Source organism: Theropithecus gelada, unplaced genomic scaffold (genome assembly GCF_003255815.1).
Source record: "Theropithecus gelada isolate Dixy unplaced genomic scaffold, Tgel_1.0 HiC_scaffold_15966, whole genome shotgun sequence".
Classification (NCBI taxonomy): Eukaryota; Metazoa; Chordata; class Mammalia; order Primates; family Cercopithecidae; genus Theropithecus; species Theropithecus gelada.
The window spans coordinates 4,286-19,069 of record NW_020257731.1 but is presented as its reverse complement, the minus strand read 5'-3'; the positions used below and the strand labels follow the sequence as shown (position 1 = coordinate 19,069).

The window sequence follows — 14,784 nt, the reverse complement described above, 5'->3', positions numbered from 1 at the left end:
AATTTGAGGCTAACTGCATTGAAGGCTTTAAGGGTGTCCACCATTTTTTAAAGGAAATTTAACTTAATGAAATCTATAACTTTAAAATCATAAAGTATGAGCTAAGATGTTCATCGCAGTGTCTGTCTGTATATCTTAACCACTTTTGAGCTATTGCCATTTTTGCTGTGTGTGTATATATATAATTGTCCCCTTCTTTAAAATGTTGCTTTATTCAAAACTAATTTTTCTATGATTTTGTCCTTCATATATAATAGACACATGTAATGTATAAAAATATAAACATCATTTTGTTATTAAAGTACTCAGATTTTTGGTGCCTGTCAGCAGCAAAGTGGTAGGACACATACTATTTGTCAAGCTGTGCATTAGCTTCTGACAACTGGATGATGGAAGGAATTGTTGCAGCTTGTGTGCACCTCACTTCTGGCCATAGTTTCAGATTAGTGTGCAAAAATAGGATCCTAGAAACTATGGAAAAAGCTTCATTGCATTAAGTGAACATCTTCTGTTTAAAAAGAATAAAAAAATATATACAGGCAAGAATTCAGTAGAACAATTTGTATAAGAACGAGCTGCAGCCCAGTTCTCCTATTTGATGACATCAAATAAAGGTGAGACTATTTGGAATTCTGAAATGAGCTAACCTCACTCTGTAACTTGATATTACTGAAATGGTTATTAGTGAGCTGTAGGGGGTGGTGCAGAAGAAACTAGTGTTTGTTGAGTGCCTTTATGTGCCAGGTACTTCAAAACATTGTTTCACTAATCCTCATAATGACCCTGCTAAGTAGGTACTGTGAGTTCTGCTTTACAGGTGAAGAAAGCTCATGGAGTTAAGCAACATGACCCAACCTTAGCACGGTGCCTGAAATACAGTAAGTGCTCAATAAATATCTTTTGAATAGATGGTAGGCAATATACCTAACTAGTGGAGGAACCAGTATTCATACTTAGATCCGTCTCATTGCATAGCTCACACTATTTCCATCATAGTGTATTGCCTTCTGTGTAAGACTACACAGAATCATTTTTAAATGCCTAAGAAACAGCACTGCCAATGTAAACACAGCTAGTAAGCCCAGCAACCTGTGATTTCTCCCTTTATATCAGAACAATTTCAATTTCAAAATGTATGCATTGTGAAGGATGAGAAAAGACAGAAAACAGGATCTTCAAGGGCTTTACAGTTACTTAACACAGATAGTACATGAAAATAACAAATATATATGAAAACATTTTATGTGTATGGAACATTTTATTAATACAGCTCATCCATTTATTGTTGAGTTCTACTGACTTTTTAAAATTTATTTTACTTTTAAGTTCTGGGATACATGGGCAGAACATGCAGGTTTGTTACATAGGTATACATGTGCCATGGTGGTTTGCTGCACCTATCAACCCGTCATTTAGGGCTTAAGTCCCACATGTATTATGTATTTGTCCTAATGCTCTCCTTCCCCTTGCCCCCCACTCACACCCACCACCAACAGGCCCTAGTGTGTGATATTCCCCTGTGTCCATGTGTTCTCATTGTTCAACTCCCACTTATGAGTGAGAACATGTGGTGTTTGGTTTTCTGCTCTTGTGTTAGTTTGCTGAGAACAGTGACTTCCGGCTTTGTCCATGTCCCTGCAAAGAACATGAACTCATCCTTTTTTATGGCTGCATAGTATTCCACGGTGTGTATGTGACACATTTTCTTTATCCAGCCTATCATTGATGGGTATTTGGGTTAGTTCCAAGTCTCTGCTACTGTAACATCATCTGAAATGTGTTAATTTTATGAATGTTAGGTGTTATGTCTCTTTTCCTTTTTTGCCCCACACATCACTGAAACAAATTATTTGAAAATGCTAAAATAAGTAAAATGTGTGGCATGCTTTCTTAGATGCTTTGTCTCCTGTACCAAAATAATTTACAAATACAAAAGTTGAAAATAATTGTATTAGTTTTTTAATGCATAAATCCAAACATATATTTGTACTGAATATTTTATTAGCTAATAGAGTACCATTTTAAAAATTCTACCAACTTATTTAAAATATTTCCTGTAAAAACATCATCCAAAATGTACTTTGTTATTTTTTATGAATGTTAGGTGTTATGTCTCTTCTCTTTGATGCTTTCTTTTTTATCCTGTGCTTACATCAAAAACAAATTATTTGAAAATGCTAAAATAAATAAAATGTGGCATGTTTTCTTAGCTGTTTTGTATCCTGTTATAAAATATTTTACAACTGTGAAAGTTGAAAAATAACTTTATTGGTTTTGCTGCATATAACTGCCTGTCTACTGTAAGAGAACTCATCTATACAATTAAGGCATTTTGTTATTTCAAGTACAGAGGGGCAAGAATATAAGGGAATTATAAAAACCCCAAGATGACTCATTTAAAGTAGATGCACATTGAAATACTATAGATCTGGCATATTTCATATTTATAAAGCAGACAAAAAGAATGTTTATCTTTGCATTTGGCAAGAGTATCTTCAAGATAACTATTTACCACTTTTCAGAGCACTATTGTTGGGTAGGTTTTATTAGGGGAGAGGACTTAGAGAACATGACTTTCCTCATCCAAAACCAAAAACAAATGAGGGCTTAAAATATACTACTTTAAGAAGACAGTGGCCAGAAATAAAGACAATGACCAACAAGCTTTGGGGCCATCAAGATGAAAAGATCTTTGCTTTATTCAAGATCTAGGATCTGAAAATCTCACTTGATAAATTTAACTGGATTTTCTTTTCTGATTATGTTTAACTCCAAAATTTGGCTGTATACTGTAGCAATTTCTATTTTACCTAGATGTTAAAAGAAAAACCACTGGAATCTAAAGAGAGATGAATAACCTCTTGAGCTCAGATGGAGAACTAGCCAGTGGCAAATATGTATCTAGTAGAGTAAATACATCTGAAGAGAGTCAAACCATTACAAAACAAGGTGTTTTTAAAAATACTTCAACTTGAAATTATAAAAAAAAAAGCATTAAAAGGTATTAAAGATTTTTCTTAAGTGCTGGTAAAATAAAAACACCTTAAAAGACACACTGTTACAATTTCCTCACAGAGGTAAAGAGGTTGTGACCAGCATCAGCATCGTAAGGATGTCGTTTCAGAGCTTGATTCTTCTGCCCTAAGTGGTTCAAAGAGCTTGAGCGGGTACACTCTGGTACTAGGGAAAATCTGAAGCAATTCACCTAGTTGGATGAAAAAGGACTTACGTACCCTTGATTTATTAAAATTCATTGTTCTTTTATATACATTTCACTTTAAAACTCTGAAATGAACGTTTATGCAGTATGACATGAATGATTTCATAATTTATATGACAAGCTTAATAAGGCTGACATTCAATGAACAGAAAAGTAATTTACCTTTTAGTAATCAGAAAAACTTTCAATCCATTTTTATCTTATTTTTAAGTGTCTGTTATTAAAGCTTGTGATTTTTATTAATGTAAACAAGCCAAAGGGTGATTGTTTTTGACACATGGCATTGTACCATAGTGTAATGGGTAGTTTCCTTCTCAGTTAACCTTCAATACTCTGTACACACTATTCTGAAATACTGTGGTGAAGTAAGGCCTTGCATCTTCGAGCAGGACGCTACATAAGGGAGGGTTCGCTGCATTGGAAGGGTCTTCCACATCCCAGATTTCAAGCATACTGCAACCAGGCCTGAGAAAAGATAGACATATATATCCATATTAGAAATGTATTCCTGTCTAGAAAAAATAGATACATAACACAACATCCAGATTTTCAGAGACAGATTTATTTAATAAGTTAAATATTTTAAAGCGTCATTTCAAAAAACATAATTTCAATGTTTAGAAATTTAAAAAATAGAAATTAAGTACGTTGCATTTTCACATCTCATCTTACCAAATGAAAGACATATCCTAATAATAAACCTTCAATATACATTCATAAATATACATTTAAAAGCTCACTTTCAAGATGAAACAAACATAAATATACTCTCCAAGTGCCATCACCATCTAAACATAAGGCCCATTTGTAGTAAAATAAGACAACTTAAAACCTAATCGAATTCCTGATGAATTTCATATTTTTTAGCATAAACTGTCTTGGATTAGCATGAAATCATCCAAGGCAGGGACAGGAGACTCTCGTGGCAATTTGTTTTCTTCAGTGCTTTCCCACTTTGGGCGGCTGTATGACTGGGCTACACGAGACACTGTTCCTCCCCGGAGAGTAACCCTGCATGGCAGCCATTAAAGGGAAGGAGTCAGGCAAAACTGATGTCTAATTTTTTAACATCTATATTGAAGTATAAGTTATACACAATAAAATTCACCTACTTTATGGGTAAAGTTTGGCAGGTATGGACAAATATGTATAGATGTGCGAGCACTACCACAATCATAATACAGAAAATTTCCATCACCCCCACAAGTTCCCTGTGCCCTTTTGCAATCTACCTCCTTCCCCAAACATGGCCTCAGGCAACTACTGTGCTTTCTGCACTATAGTTTTGCTTTTTCTAGGATTTCATATAAATATATTATTAGTCTTTTCACTTTTGGCTTTTTTACCATAGCATGTTTTTGATATTCATATCTGAGCTGTAGTTCCTACAACTTCTGTTGAGGTTCAGTAGTTCCTTCCTTTTTGTTGCTAAATAATATTTCATTGTATACAGAGAACACAATTTGTTTATCCATTTGCAAGTTAATGAACATTTGAGATGTTTTGAGTTTTTGGTGACCATGCACAATGCCGCCATAAGCATTCATGGACAAGGCTTTTTGTGGACATGTGTTATCATTTCTCTTAGGGAAACACTTAGGAGTGGAATTGCTGGGTTGCATGGTTATGTATGATTAAGTGCGGATTTATCTTTATAAGCAAGTTCAAAACTGTTTTCCAGAGTAGATGCACCATTTTCCATTTCCACCAAAAATGCATGAGAGTTTAAGTTGTATCAGTTTTTGTAATTTTAATCATTATAGTATGGTTATGGATGATTCAGAATATCTTCTTAGGTAGAATGTCTATTCAAATATCTTGCCAAATTTTGTGTTGTTTCTTATTGAACTGTGAGAGTTCTTTGTATATTCTGGGTAAACATCTGCCAGATTTTTTTAGCAGATGTATTAAGGTGTAATTGCTCAATAATTACCCAATAAGCTGCACATATTTAGTATCCACTTGGATACATATTAACATGTGTATACACCTGTAAAACAGCAGCCACAATAAAAATCATGAACATATCCATCTCTCCCAAAAGTTTACTTCTGCTCTTTTGTAATCCTAATTATTGCATGCTTTCTTTTTTGACTGGCTTCTTGTCCTCAGTAGAATTATTTTGAGATCCATCCATATTGCTGTATCAATATGTTGCTCATTTTTATTAGTGAGTAGTATTTACATTGTTTGGATATTCTAGTAGTGTGTTTATACGTTCATCTGTTGATAAATAAGTGGATTGTTTCCAGTTCGGGGCTATTACAGAAAATAAGGTGCTATGAACATTTGTGTACAATTACTGGGATGGATATATGCTTTCTTTTATCTTAATACATACAGTAGTTGTATGTTTAACTTTTAATAAAATTGCTAAACTGTCTTGCAGAGTGGGTGTACCGTATTACTTTTGCACCACTGGTATATGAGAGTTCTAAGTCCTCCATAGTGTCAGCAACACTTGGCATCATCAGGTTTTCTTTTTTTTTTTTTTTTCAATTATAGCTATTTTATTAAGTGTTTAGCGATATCTCACTGTAATTTGCATTTGCATTTCACAAATCACTTGTAACATCAAGCATCTTTGTGTGTGATTATTTTCCATCTGTCCTTTCGTCCTTTTTTTTTTTTTTCCCCACAAGATCTTGCTCTGTTGCCCAGTGGAGTGCAATGGCACAATCTCGGCTCACTGCAACCTCTGCCTTCTGGGTTCAGGCGATTATCCTGCTTCAGCCTCCCGAGTAGCTGGGATTATATGCACCCACCATCACACCTGGCTTTTTGTATTTTTAGTAGAGATGGGGTTTCGTCATGTTGGCCTGGCAGATCTCGAACTCCTGACCTCAGGTGAGCCTCCCAAAATTCTGGGATTACAGGCATGAGCCACCCACTGCGCTCAGCCTATTTTGTCCATTTTTAATTGGGTTGTTTTCTTATTATTGGGTTTTGAGAGTTCTTTATACATCTAGAGAAAGTCCTTTATCAAACATAGGCTTTGAAAATATTTTCTCCCAGACTGTGGCTTATCTTTTAATTCTTAACACTGTTTATAAAAAAGCAGAGGTTTACAGTTTTAATGAAATCCTATTTATCAATATGTTCTCTTGTATATCATGATGTTACTGTATCTGAGAAATCTTAGCCTAATCCAAGGTTACAATAATTTTCTTCCATATTTTCTTCTAGAAATTTTATATTCTTAGATTCTTAGTAGCAAGTTACCTTCTACTCCTAGTTTCCTGAGAGTTTTTAATCAGTTATGGATACTGAATTGTGTCAAATACTTTTTCCTGAATGCACTGAGAGGATGATGCGGTCTTTCTTTTTCAGTTTGTTACTATGGTGAATTCACTTGATTGGTTTTCAAATAGTGAGACAACTCTGCATTCCTGGGATAAACTCCACTGGTACATTATGTATTGTCTTTCTTTAATATATTGCTGGATCCATTTGTTACAGTTGTACTTACAAATTTCACATACATGTTCATGATACATTTTTATTGGTTTCCTTTTATTGTAATGTTTCTCTCATGTTGGTTTCAGGATAATGCTGACCACACAGAACCAGCTGGGAAGTAATCCCTCCTTTTGAATTTTCTGGAATAGTTAGTAGAATTGGAATTATTTCCAGTGAAGGTATCTGTCTTAAAGTTTTGTGACAATTCTTTTTATTACAAATATAATTTTATTAATAGATATAAGGTCATTCATAATAAGGTAATAGATATAAGATTTTCTATGTCTTAAGTGAGCTTTGGTTTTGCATCTTTCAAGGAACTTCTCCATTTTATCTATTTTGTCCTACTTAGTGGAGTAAAGTTGTTCCTAAAACTCCCTCATTATCCTTTTCATTCTTCAGAGCCTGTAGTGATAAAATCTTTCTTATTCCTGATATTAGTAATTTCTGTCTTCAATCTTTTCGTTTGGGCAAAATTTATCAATTTTATTAATCTCAAGAATCAGTATTTGGTTTTATTGACTTTTCCCTGTTTTTGGGGGAAATTCACACTGATTTTGATTCTAATCTTTATGCTTTCTTTTCTTCTCCTTACTTTGGAGTTTACTTGTTCTTTTTTTCTAGTTCCTTAAGGTGAAGCCGAATGACTGATATGAGGCCTTTCTTCTTTTTCTATTATAGGCATTCAACATAAAAACAAATCTCTCTACTGCTGTATCTGCATCCCACAAATAGCGGGATGGTGTTCTCATTTTCCCTTAGGTCAAAATACGTTGAAACTCACCCTCCTTTTGTTCCTTCTTGACCATGGATTATCTGGAAGTGTATTACTTAGTTTCTAAACATTTGAGGGAATTTCCATATAGAATTCTGTTACTGATTTCTAATTTAATTTCATTGTAGTCAGAGATTGTACTTTACACGACCTAAAGTATTTTAAATGTGTCAATACTTGTTTTGTGGCCTAGAAACTGATCTTTTTTGATAAATAGTCTGTGTGTGCTTGAATGTCTACTTTGCTGTTCTAGGGTGGTGTGTACTATAAATGTCAATTAGGTCATAATGGTTGATGGCGTTATTCAAGTCTTCTGTATTCTTGCTGGATTTCTTTTTATTCTACAAATTATTTAGAGACGGCTATTAAAATTTCTAACTATACTGTAGATGTGTCTATTTTTTCCTAAAGTTCTATCAATTGTGCTTCATATATTTGAAGCTCTGTTATCTGAGTACATAAATGTTCAGGGTTGCTACATCCTCTTGAAATATAAATCCCTTCATTTAAAAATCCTTGTTTAACCTTGATAATATTCTTAACATTCAAATGTACTTTGATGTTATTACAGCCACTCCAGCTTTCACTGACTAGTAGTAGCATCACATGTCCCTTTCCTATCTGTTAACTTTTAACGTCTTCGTTTCTTTATATTTAAATAAATTTTTTGAAAGTAGCCTATAGTAGGGTCTTGCTTTGCTATGCAATCTGACAATTCTTGCTTTTCATTTGTGGTGTTTAGAGCTATATTAGTTTCCTATTGCTGCTATAGCAAAGTACCATAAACAGTTGCTTAAAGCAACATGTATTTATTCTCTTTCAAATTTTGGAGCTCATAATTCTAAAATCATGGTATTGGCAGGACTCCAATCCTTCAGGAGGTTCGAGAAGAAAATCCACTTCCTTGCCTTTTCCAGCTCCTAGAAGCTGGCCTCATTCCTTGGCTCGTGGCCTTATATCACTCCAACTTCTGCTTCTACCATCACATCACCTTTTTGATCTCTTACTCTTTTGCCTCCTCCTTATAAAGACTTTGTGATTACATCTGTCCTACCTGGATAATAAGGATAATCTCCACATCTCATGAGCATTAATTTAATCACATTTGCAAATTTCCTTTTTCCATGTGAGTAAGGTAATTCACAATTTCTGGGAGTTAGGACATGGCCATCGTGGGGGGCTCATTATTCAGCCTACCACAAGTCCATTTACACTTAATGTGATAATTGATATGGTTAGATTTAAGTCTATCATCTCGGTGTTTTCTCTTTGTTCCATCTTTGTCTCCCTTTTCCACTTCTTCTGTCTTATTTTGGATTGAGTGATTTTTATAATTCCATTTTAATCTTGTTTGTTGCCTTTTGGGTTCTGTCAATTTTTGCTTCATATATTTTGAAATTCTCTTTTAAGTTCATATGCACTCAAATTATTACATCTTTCTCCTGTACTGAACTATTCTGCATTATAAAACATAGTCATTTCCATAATATTCTTTGTCTTAACATCTATCTTATCTGATATTTATACATTTTTCACTTCAGCTTTCTAATGTTTACTCACATGATATCTTTTCCATTCTTTTTCCTTCAGCCAATATACATATTTGCATTTAAAATGCACCTCTTGCAGGTAGCCCATAGATAGGTTTTGCTCTTATATTCAGTTTGCCAATCTCCGCCTTTTGTTTGGAAGAATTTAGTCCTCTTTCACTTTGAAATTACTGATATGGTTTGATATAGGCTTGCTATTGTGCTCTTTTGTTTTTTTAAAAAAAAACTTTATTTCAAGACATTTGGAGATCCACATTAAGTGAGAGATAATACAAGTAGCTCTTGTACAGTCTTTAGACAGTGTCCCCCGCCATGGTAACATCTTGAACATTTGTATAATATCACAGCCAGATAATTCACATTGATAGAATGGCGACAGAGAGCATTTCCATCACCCTGGAGATCGCTTGTATAGCCACACATACTATACTTCCCCCACATTCCCACCCCACCCTAACCCCTCGCAACCACAAATCATTATCCACATTTATAATTTTGTCATTTGAAGACAGTTACATAAATGGAATCATACAGTATGTAACCTTTGGGTATTGTCTTTTCTGCATTCAAACAATTCTCTGGAGATCCATCCAGGATCTTGAGTGTATCAATAGTCTGATCCTATTGCTGAGCGGTATTCCATGGTATGAATAGATCACTATTATTTAACCATTCATCTTGTGAAAAACACCTGGGTTGTTTCAGGTTTAGGCTATTACAAACAAAGCTGCTATAGACATTTTTCTACAGAATTTTGTATGAACACAACTTTTCACCTGTCTGCAAAAAAATGCCCAGTACAGTTGCTGGGTCTTAAGTTGGTTATATGTTTATGTTTTTTCCCCTTTTACTTTTAGTTGACAAGTAATACTTGTACATATTTATGGAGTATAGAGTGATATTTCAGTGCATAATTACAATGGGTAATGATCAAATCAGGGTAATTAGGATATCCATCACCTCAAATATTTACCACCTGTTTGTGCTGGGAACATTCAGAATCCTCTGTTCTGGCTTACTTGACATATACGATAAATTACTGTTAACTAATATTCACTCTACAGTGCCAGAGAACACTAGAACTTATTCCTTCTATTTATCTCTAATTTTGTATCTCTTAACCACCCTCTCCTTATCTTCTCCTCCTCCTTACCCTTCCCACCTAGCCTCTAATTACCACAATTCTACTCTACTTCTATGAGCTACTTCTTTTAGCTTCCACATGAGTGAAAATATGCACTATTCATCTTTCTGTAGCTGACTTATTTCACTTAATGCATCCAGGTTCATCCATGTCTAGGCTTGCCATTATGATCTTCCCCGCCACCCCCCCCCCCAGTTTTATTTATTTTTTTAGTGGTTTCTGTTAGGGATGACAACAAGCATCTTTAACTTGTTTGTTTGTTTGTTTGTTTTTGAGACGGAGTCTTGCTGTGTTGCCCAGGCTGGAGTGCAGTGGCGCAATCTCGGCTCACTGCAAGCTTTGCCCCCTGGGTTCACGCCATTCTACTGCCTCAGCCTCCCAAGTAGCTGGGACTACAAGCATCCGCTACCATGCCCGGCTAATTTTTTGTATTTTTAGTAGAGACAGGGTTCACCGTGTTAGCCAGGATGGTCTCAATCTCTTGACCTCGTGGTCTGTCTGCCTCAGACTCCCAAAGTGCTGGGATTACAGGCATGAGCCACTGCGCCTGGCCAACATATCATGATTTACTTATCATTTAAATTGGGTTATTTCTAGTAAATCATACATTTCCATTTACTCAATTTTTGTGCTGCTGTCATGTATATTTAATTTCTGTCATAAACTAAAAAATATAATGGTATCACCTTTGCCTTAAATAATATCTTCTAAAGATTTTCAGAGAAGAAAATGTGTAGTGATTAATATCCACATATTTACCATTTCCAGCGTATTTCGGTATTTCTTGTATATCTGAGTTACCATCTGGCATCATTTCTCATCAGCTGATAGAACTTCTTGTCCATCTTGAAGTATAAATCTGTTACCAACAAATCATCTTAGATTTTGTTGATCGGAAAAATGTACTTTTGGCCTCCATTTTAAAAAGATACTTTCATTAAATATAGAATTCTTGATTTTCCTTCTTCAGCACTTTGAATTATCATTCCAGTGTCTGTTAATTTCCACCATTTATGTTGATAAGTCAGATGTTTATATAGCATATCATTTTTTCTCTTTAAGATTTTCTCTTAATCTTTGATTTTACCACTTTGACTATAATGTGCCTTGCTTTGGTTTTCTTTGGGCTTAACCCAGTTGGATTTGTTGAGCTTAGCAGATCTTTAAGTTAGTAGCTTTCATCAAACTTGAGAAATTTTTGGCCAACATTTCTTCAATATTTTTTCCTTCATGTTCTTTTTTTCATTATATCTAATGCTAAAATTATGCATGTGTTGAACTACTTAATGTTACACAGGTCTGTGACGTTGGTTATTTTTCAATATTTTTGGTTCTGTTCTTTTGATTAACTATTCTGTCTTGATCTATCTTCAAATTCACTGAATTTTCTGTTCAAATGTTCTGTTTTCATCTCAAAATTGTTGAGTACATTTAAATAATTTTCATTTCATTTATTATACTTTTCAGCTCTAGAATTCCCATGGGGGCTGGAGTATTTCTATTTCTCTGCTGAGATTCCACATCTCTTCACTCATGTATACCATGTTTTCTTTTAATTCGTTGAATATATTTTTCTTAAGCCTTTGAATGTATTTGTAATAGTGGCTTTGCAATCTTTGGCTGCTAAATTCAACATCTGGACCTACTTGGATCGGTTTCTATTAACTTTTTTCAGAGTATTGGTCATACTCTCTCATTTTAGTTTGCACCTCTGAAACCTTTTGCACATTGCAAATGATATATTGAAGTGACTGTAGAACCCGTTTTGTTCTTCTGATTGCTAATGTGCTGTTCTAGGAGACAATTAATGTGCCTAAATTTCCTGTCATGTGCAGGAGCTAATATCTCTGCTTAGGAGCCTAAACAAAGGCCTCAAAAGATCAATTACACATCTTAGAATTTTATGATTTTTAGAGATTCAAAATTCAGAAATTAAAACATTTTAATTGGGAATGTTTTTCTTATGTCATTTTGGGTTTTGTCACTTTTCTTTTAAGTCTTACAAATCCAATATAATTCAGCTATATAGTACAGAATGCCAATATCTCACTTTGTTGTGAATTCAAATCCATATTTCAGATATCTAATAAAAATTTTCATAAATATTTCAAAAATTATGAAAAAAGCTAAGTTGAAGATGTTAAATTGAAAAATCAGGATATTAAAGTATACTATAATGTTTGGAATTAAATTCTTCTTCATTGATAGCATAGTTTTACTTCTCTAGATGAAATAATTTAAACTGAAATACCAGGATATTTTAATAAATTTAAAATAAAAATTCTTAAAGAATCAGGACTACTGTAATAAACTGAAACATCTGTTGCTTAAAAATATACCATATCAGATAGCATAGGGTTAATACTCACTTAGTTCTCACAACACACCATGCCTCTTCTAAAACACAATAATTCACATGTAACTCCAACAATTTATCTCTTACTTCTTTGGCAGATTTTCGACTATATGTAGAATAAACTATTTTTGTCCGGGCCCTTTAAATTTAAACAATAGTTTAAAAGATTTTAAAATAAATAATAGAATAGACTAAAAAAATCTTACCGGCAAATTGAAATCTCAGTACTTACTAGACGGAACACTGATATACATGACTCAAAACAGCATCAATTATTTTGGGGATGGCAGTTTCTACATTCCTACTTATATTTTGAATGTAATAAAACTTACAGCAATTTAATTTTGCATATACTGCTCATTAGTGTATAAAATAGTCTGAAGTTGTACTGGGTAGCAGAGAGCAGCTTAGGATATAAAATTTTCTTCTCATAATTCACAAAGTTTTCAGAGAATATATTCTGACAGAGACAGAATGCAGTGAAAACCTATCTTTCAATGCTTAATTTCATCTAAAGAAGCTCTGACAAACACATGAATTGAAATTGAGTGTATCAAGTAGAACACTTAGACAATGGGCATCCAGGGTGTCAGAACAGGTGGGAAAAGCACCTTCACAGAATCTTTTTTTTTTTTTGAGACAGAGTCTCACTCTGTCGCCCAGGTTGGAGTGCAGTGGCACAATCTTGGCTCACAGCAAGCTCCGCCTCCCGGGTTACGCCATTCTCCTGCCTTAGCCTTCCGAGTAGCTGGAACTACAGGCGCCCGACACCACGCCCGGCTCATTTTTTGTATTTTTAGTAGAGATAGGGTTTCACCGTGTTAGCCAGGATGAGCTCGATCTCCTGACCTCCTGATCCACCCACCTCGGCCTCCCAAAGTGCTGGAATTACAGTCGTGAGCCACCGTGCCCGGCCCACAGAACCTTGAGAAATGGGGATGGTCACCAAAATACGGTACAATAGGTGATTTGACCATAGTGGGAGTTCTTACAAAATCCTGACAATCACTTATGCATTGGATGTTGCTTAGAATTTCAAGCATATGCTTAGTCACCACAGTGGTTTCCATGCCAGTTCACCACAGTAGAACAGAGAGCATCAGGTGCATTTCTAAGGTGTCTGACTCCAAGCCCTGGCTCCTAGACAGCAGACCTAAAACTTTTAAATAATTTAAACATTTGCCTCTAACAATAGGCCAAAAATCGCTTTAAAAAAAGATTACCCTGACAACTACTAGAATAACCAAAATAAATTTTTAAACCAGCCATTTAAGGAAAGCAAAACTTTGACATCAATGGAAACTAGAGTTCTTATAATCAGCTAACAAAAATACTCTAAATTTTCATGAAAGCAGGTAACATATAGTAGCAACTTTCATGTACTTTTTCTAACTGTCACAAAAGGCTAGTCATTAGCCACCAGTAAGATTTAGAAATCATTTCTTAAATCAGAGTGGGACTTGTGGTGTAGAGCAGGGGTTGGCAAACCATGGCTGTGAGTAAAATCCATCCTATCTCCTGTTCCAACTACCTAGTAGTTTTACTGGAATACACACACACATCATAAATATGTGACACGTTTGTCACTTTGGGAAAAACTGGCTTTTGCATTTTTCAGTTTTCAGAGGTCTGCTTGCTCCAGAGGCAACAGGTATGTATTGTCATTTCTGGACTGGTTATTGTCATTTTTTTTAAACTTCCAGCATGAAAATAAGGATGAGTTTGTGTGTGTGTGTGTGTGTGTGTGTGTATAAAAATGTTCCAAATTCCTAAGAATTGGGAGTCACCAAGTGAGTCTTGGTGAAATACTCATCGGCTGCCAACCTCAAGTCTGCATCTTCGTAAAGTGGATGATTCACAATGGGATGAAGTGTAGACAGCTTGACACTTGCCATTGTAGTCATGGCACCTGCGAAGACAGCACCTGGAAAAAAAAAAGGCTATATTCTTCAATGAAATGTTTTAAAGAAAATCAGAAGTTAAACTTACCTCTAATATGTGAACCCAGATTAAGAAGGATGATGCCAATTTACATGACCAGGGACCTCATTCTTTTTATTGACTCAATAGTTATTCATTGTCTACTATAATAATAGCTGACTTTTGTTAAATGCTATCTTGGTGCTAGAAACTGTGCTCTATATTTTAATAAGAATTAAATAACTTAATTTGCACAATTCTAAGAGGTGGATCCTCTGTTCTTACTTTGTAGAATCTACAAACTGAGCATGTGAGGGGTCTGGGTTGTGCACTCATTAGAATCTAATGCCTGATGATCTG

At 34.8% G+C, this 14,784-nt stretch overlaps 1 protein-coding gene across 1 annotated transcript; it reads right to left on the bottom strand.

The window, feature by feature from the left end:
• Window positions 1–1,932: 1,932 nt before the first annotated feature.
• LOC112617248 (probable C-mannosyltransferase DPY19L2) lies at window positions 1,933–14,425 on the bottom strand. The gene is made up of 3 exons (XM_025373989.1): window positions 14,329–14,425; window positions 12,518–12,643; window positions 1,933–3,685 (listed from the first exon to the last, which is right to left on the bottom strand). Exons 1-3 carry the CDS (start codon window positions 14,406–14,408, stop codon window positions 3,535–3,537), a joined length of 357 nt encoding a protein of 118 aa, XP_025229774.1. The 5' UTR covers window positions 14,409–14,425; the 3' UTR covers window positions 1,933–3,534.
• Window positions 14,426–14,784: the final 359 nt, after the last annotated feature.

Coding starts and splice junctions, on each gene's coding strand:
- LOC112617248 (XM_025373989.1), bottom strand. CDS start 14,408: ATGACTACAATGGCAAGTGTCAAGCTGTCTACACTTCATCCCATTGTG. Junction 12,644..14,328: donor TACGAAGATGCAGACTTGAG/GTTGGCAGCCGA, acceptor TTAAATTTAAAG/GGCCCGGACAAAAATAGTTT. Junction 3,686..12,517: donor TGGTGTGTTGTGAGAACTAA/GTGAGTATTAAC, acceptor ATCTTTTCTCAG/GCCTGGTTGCAGTATGCTTG.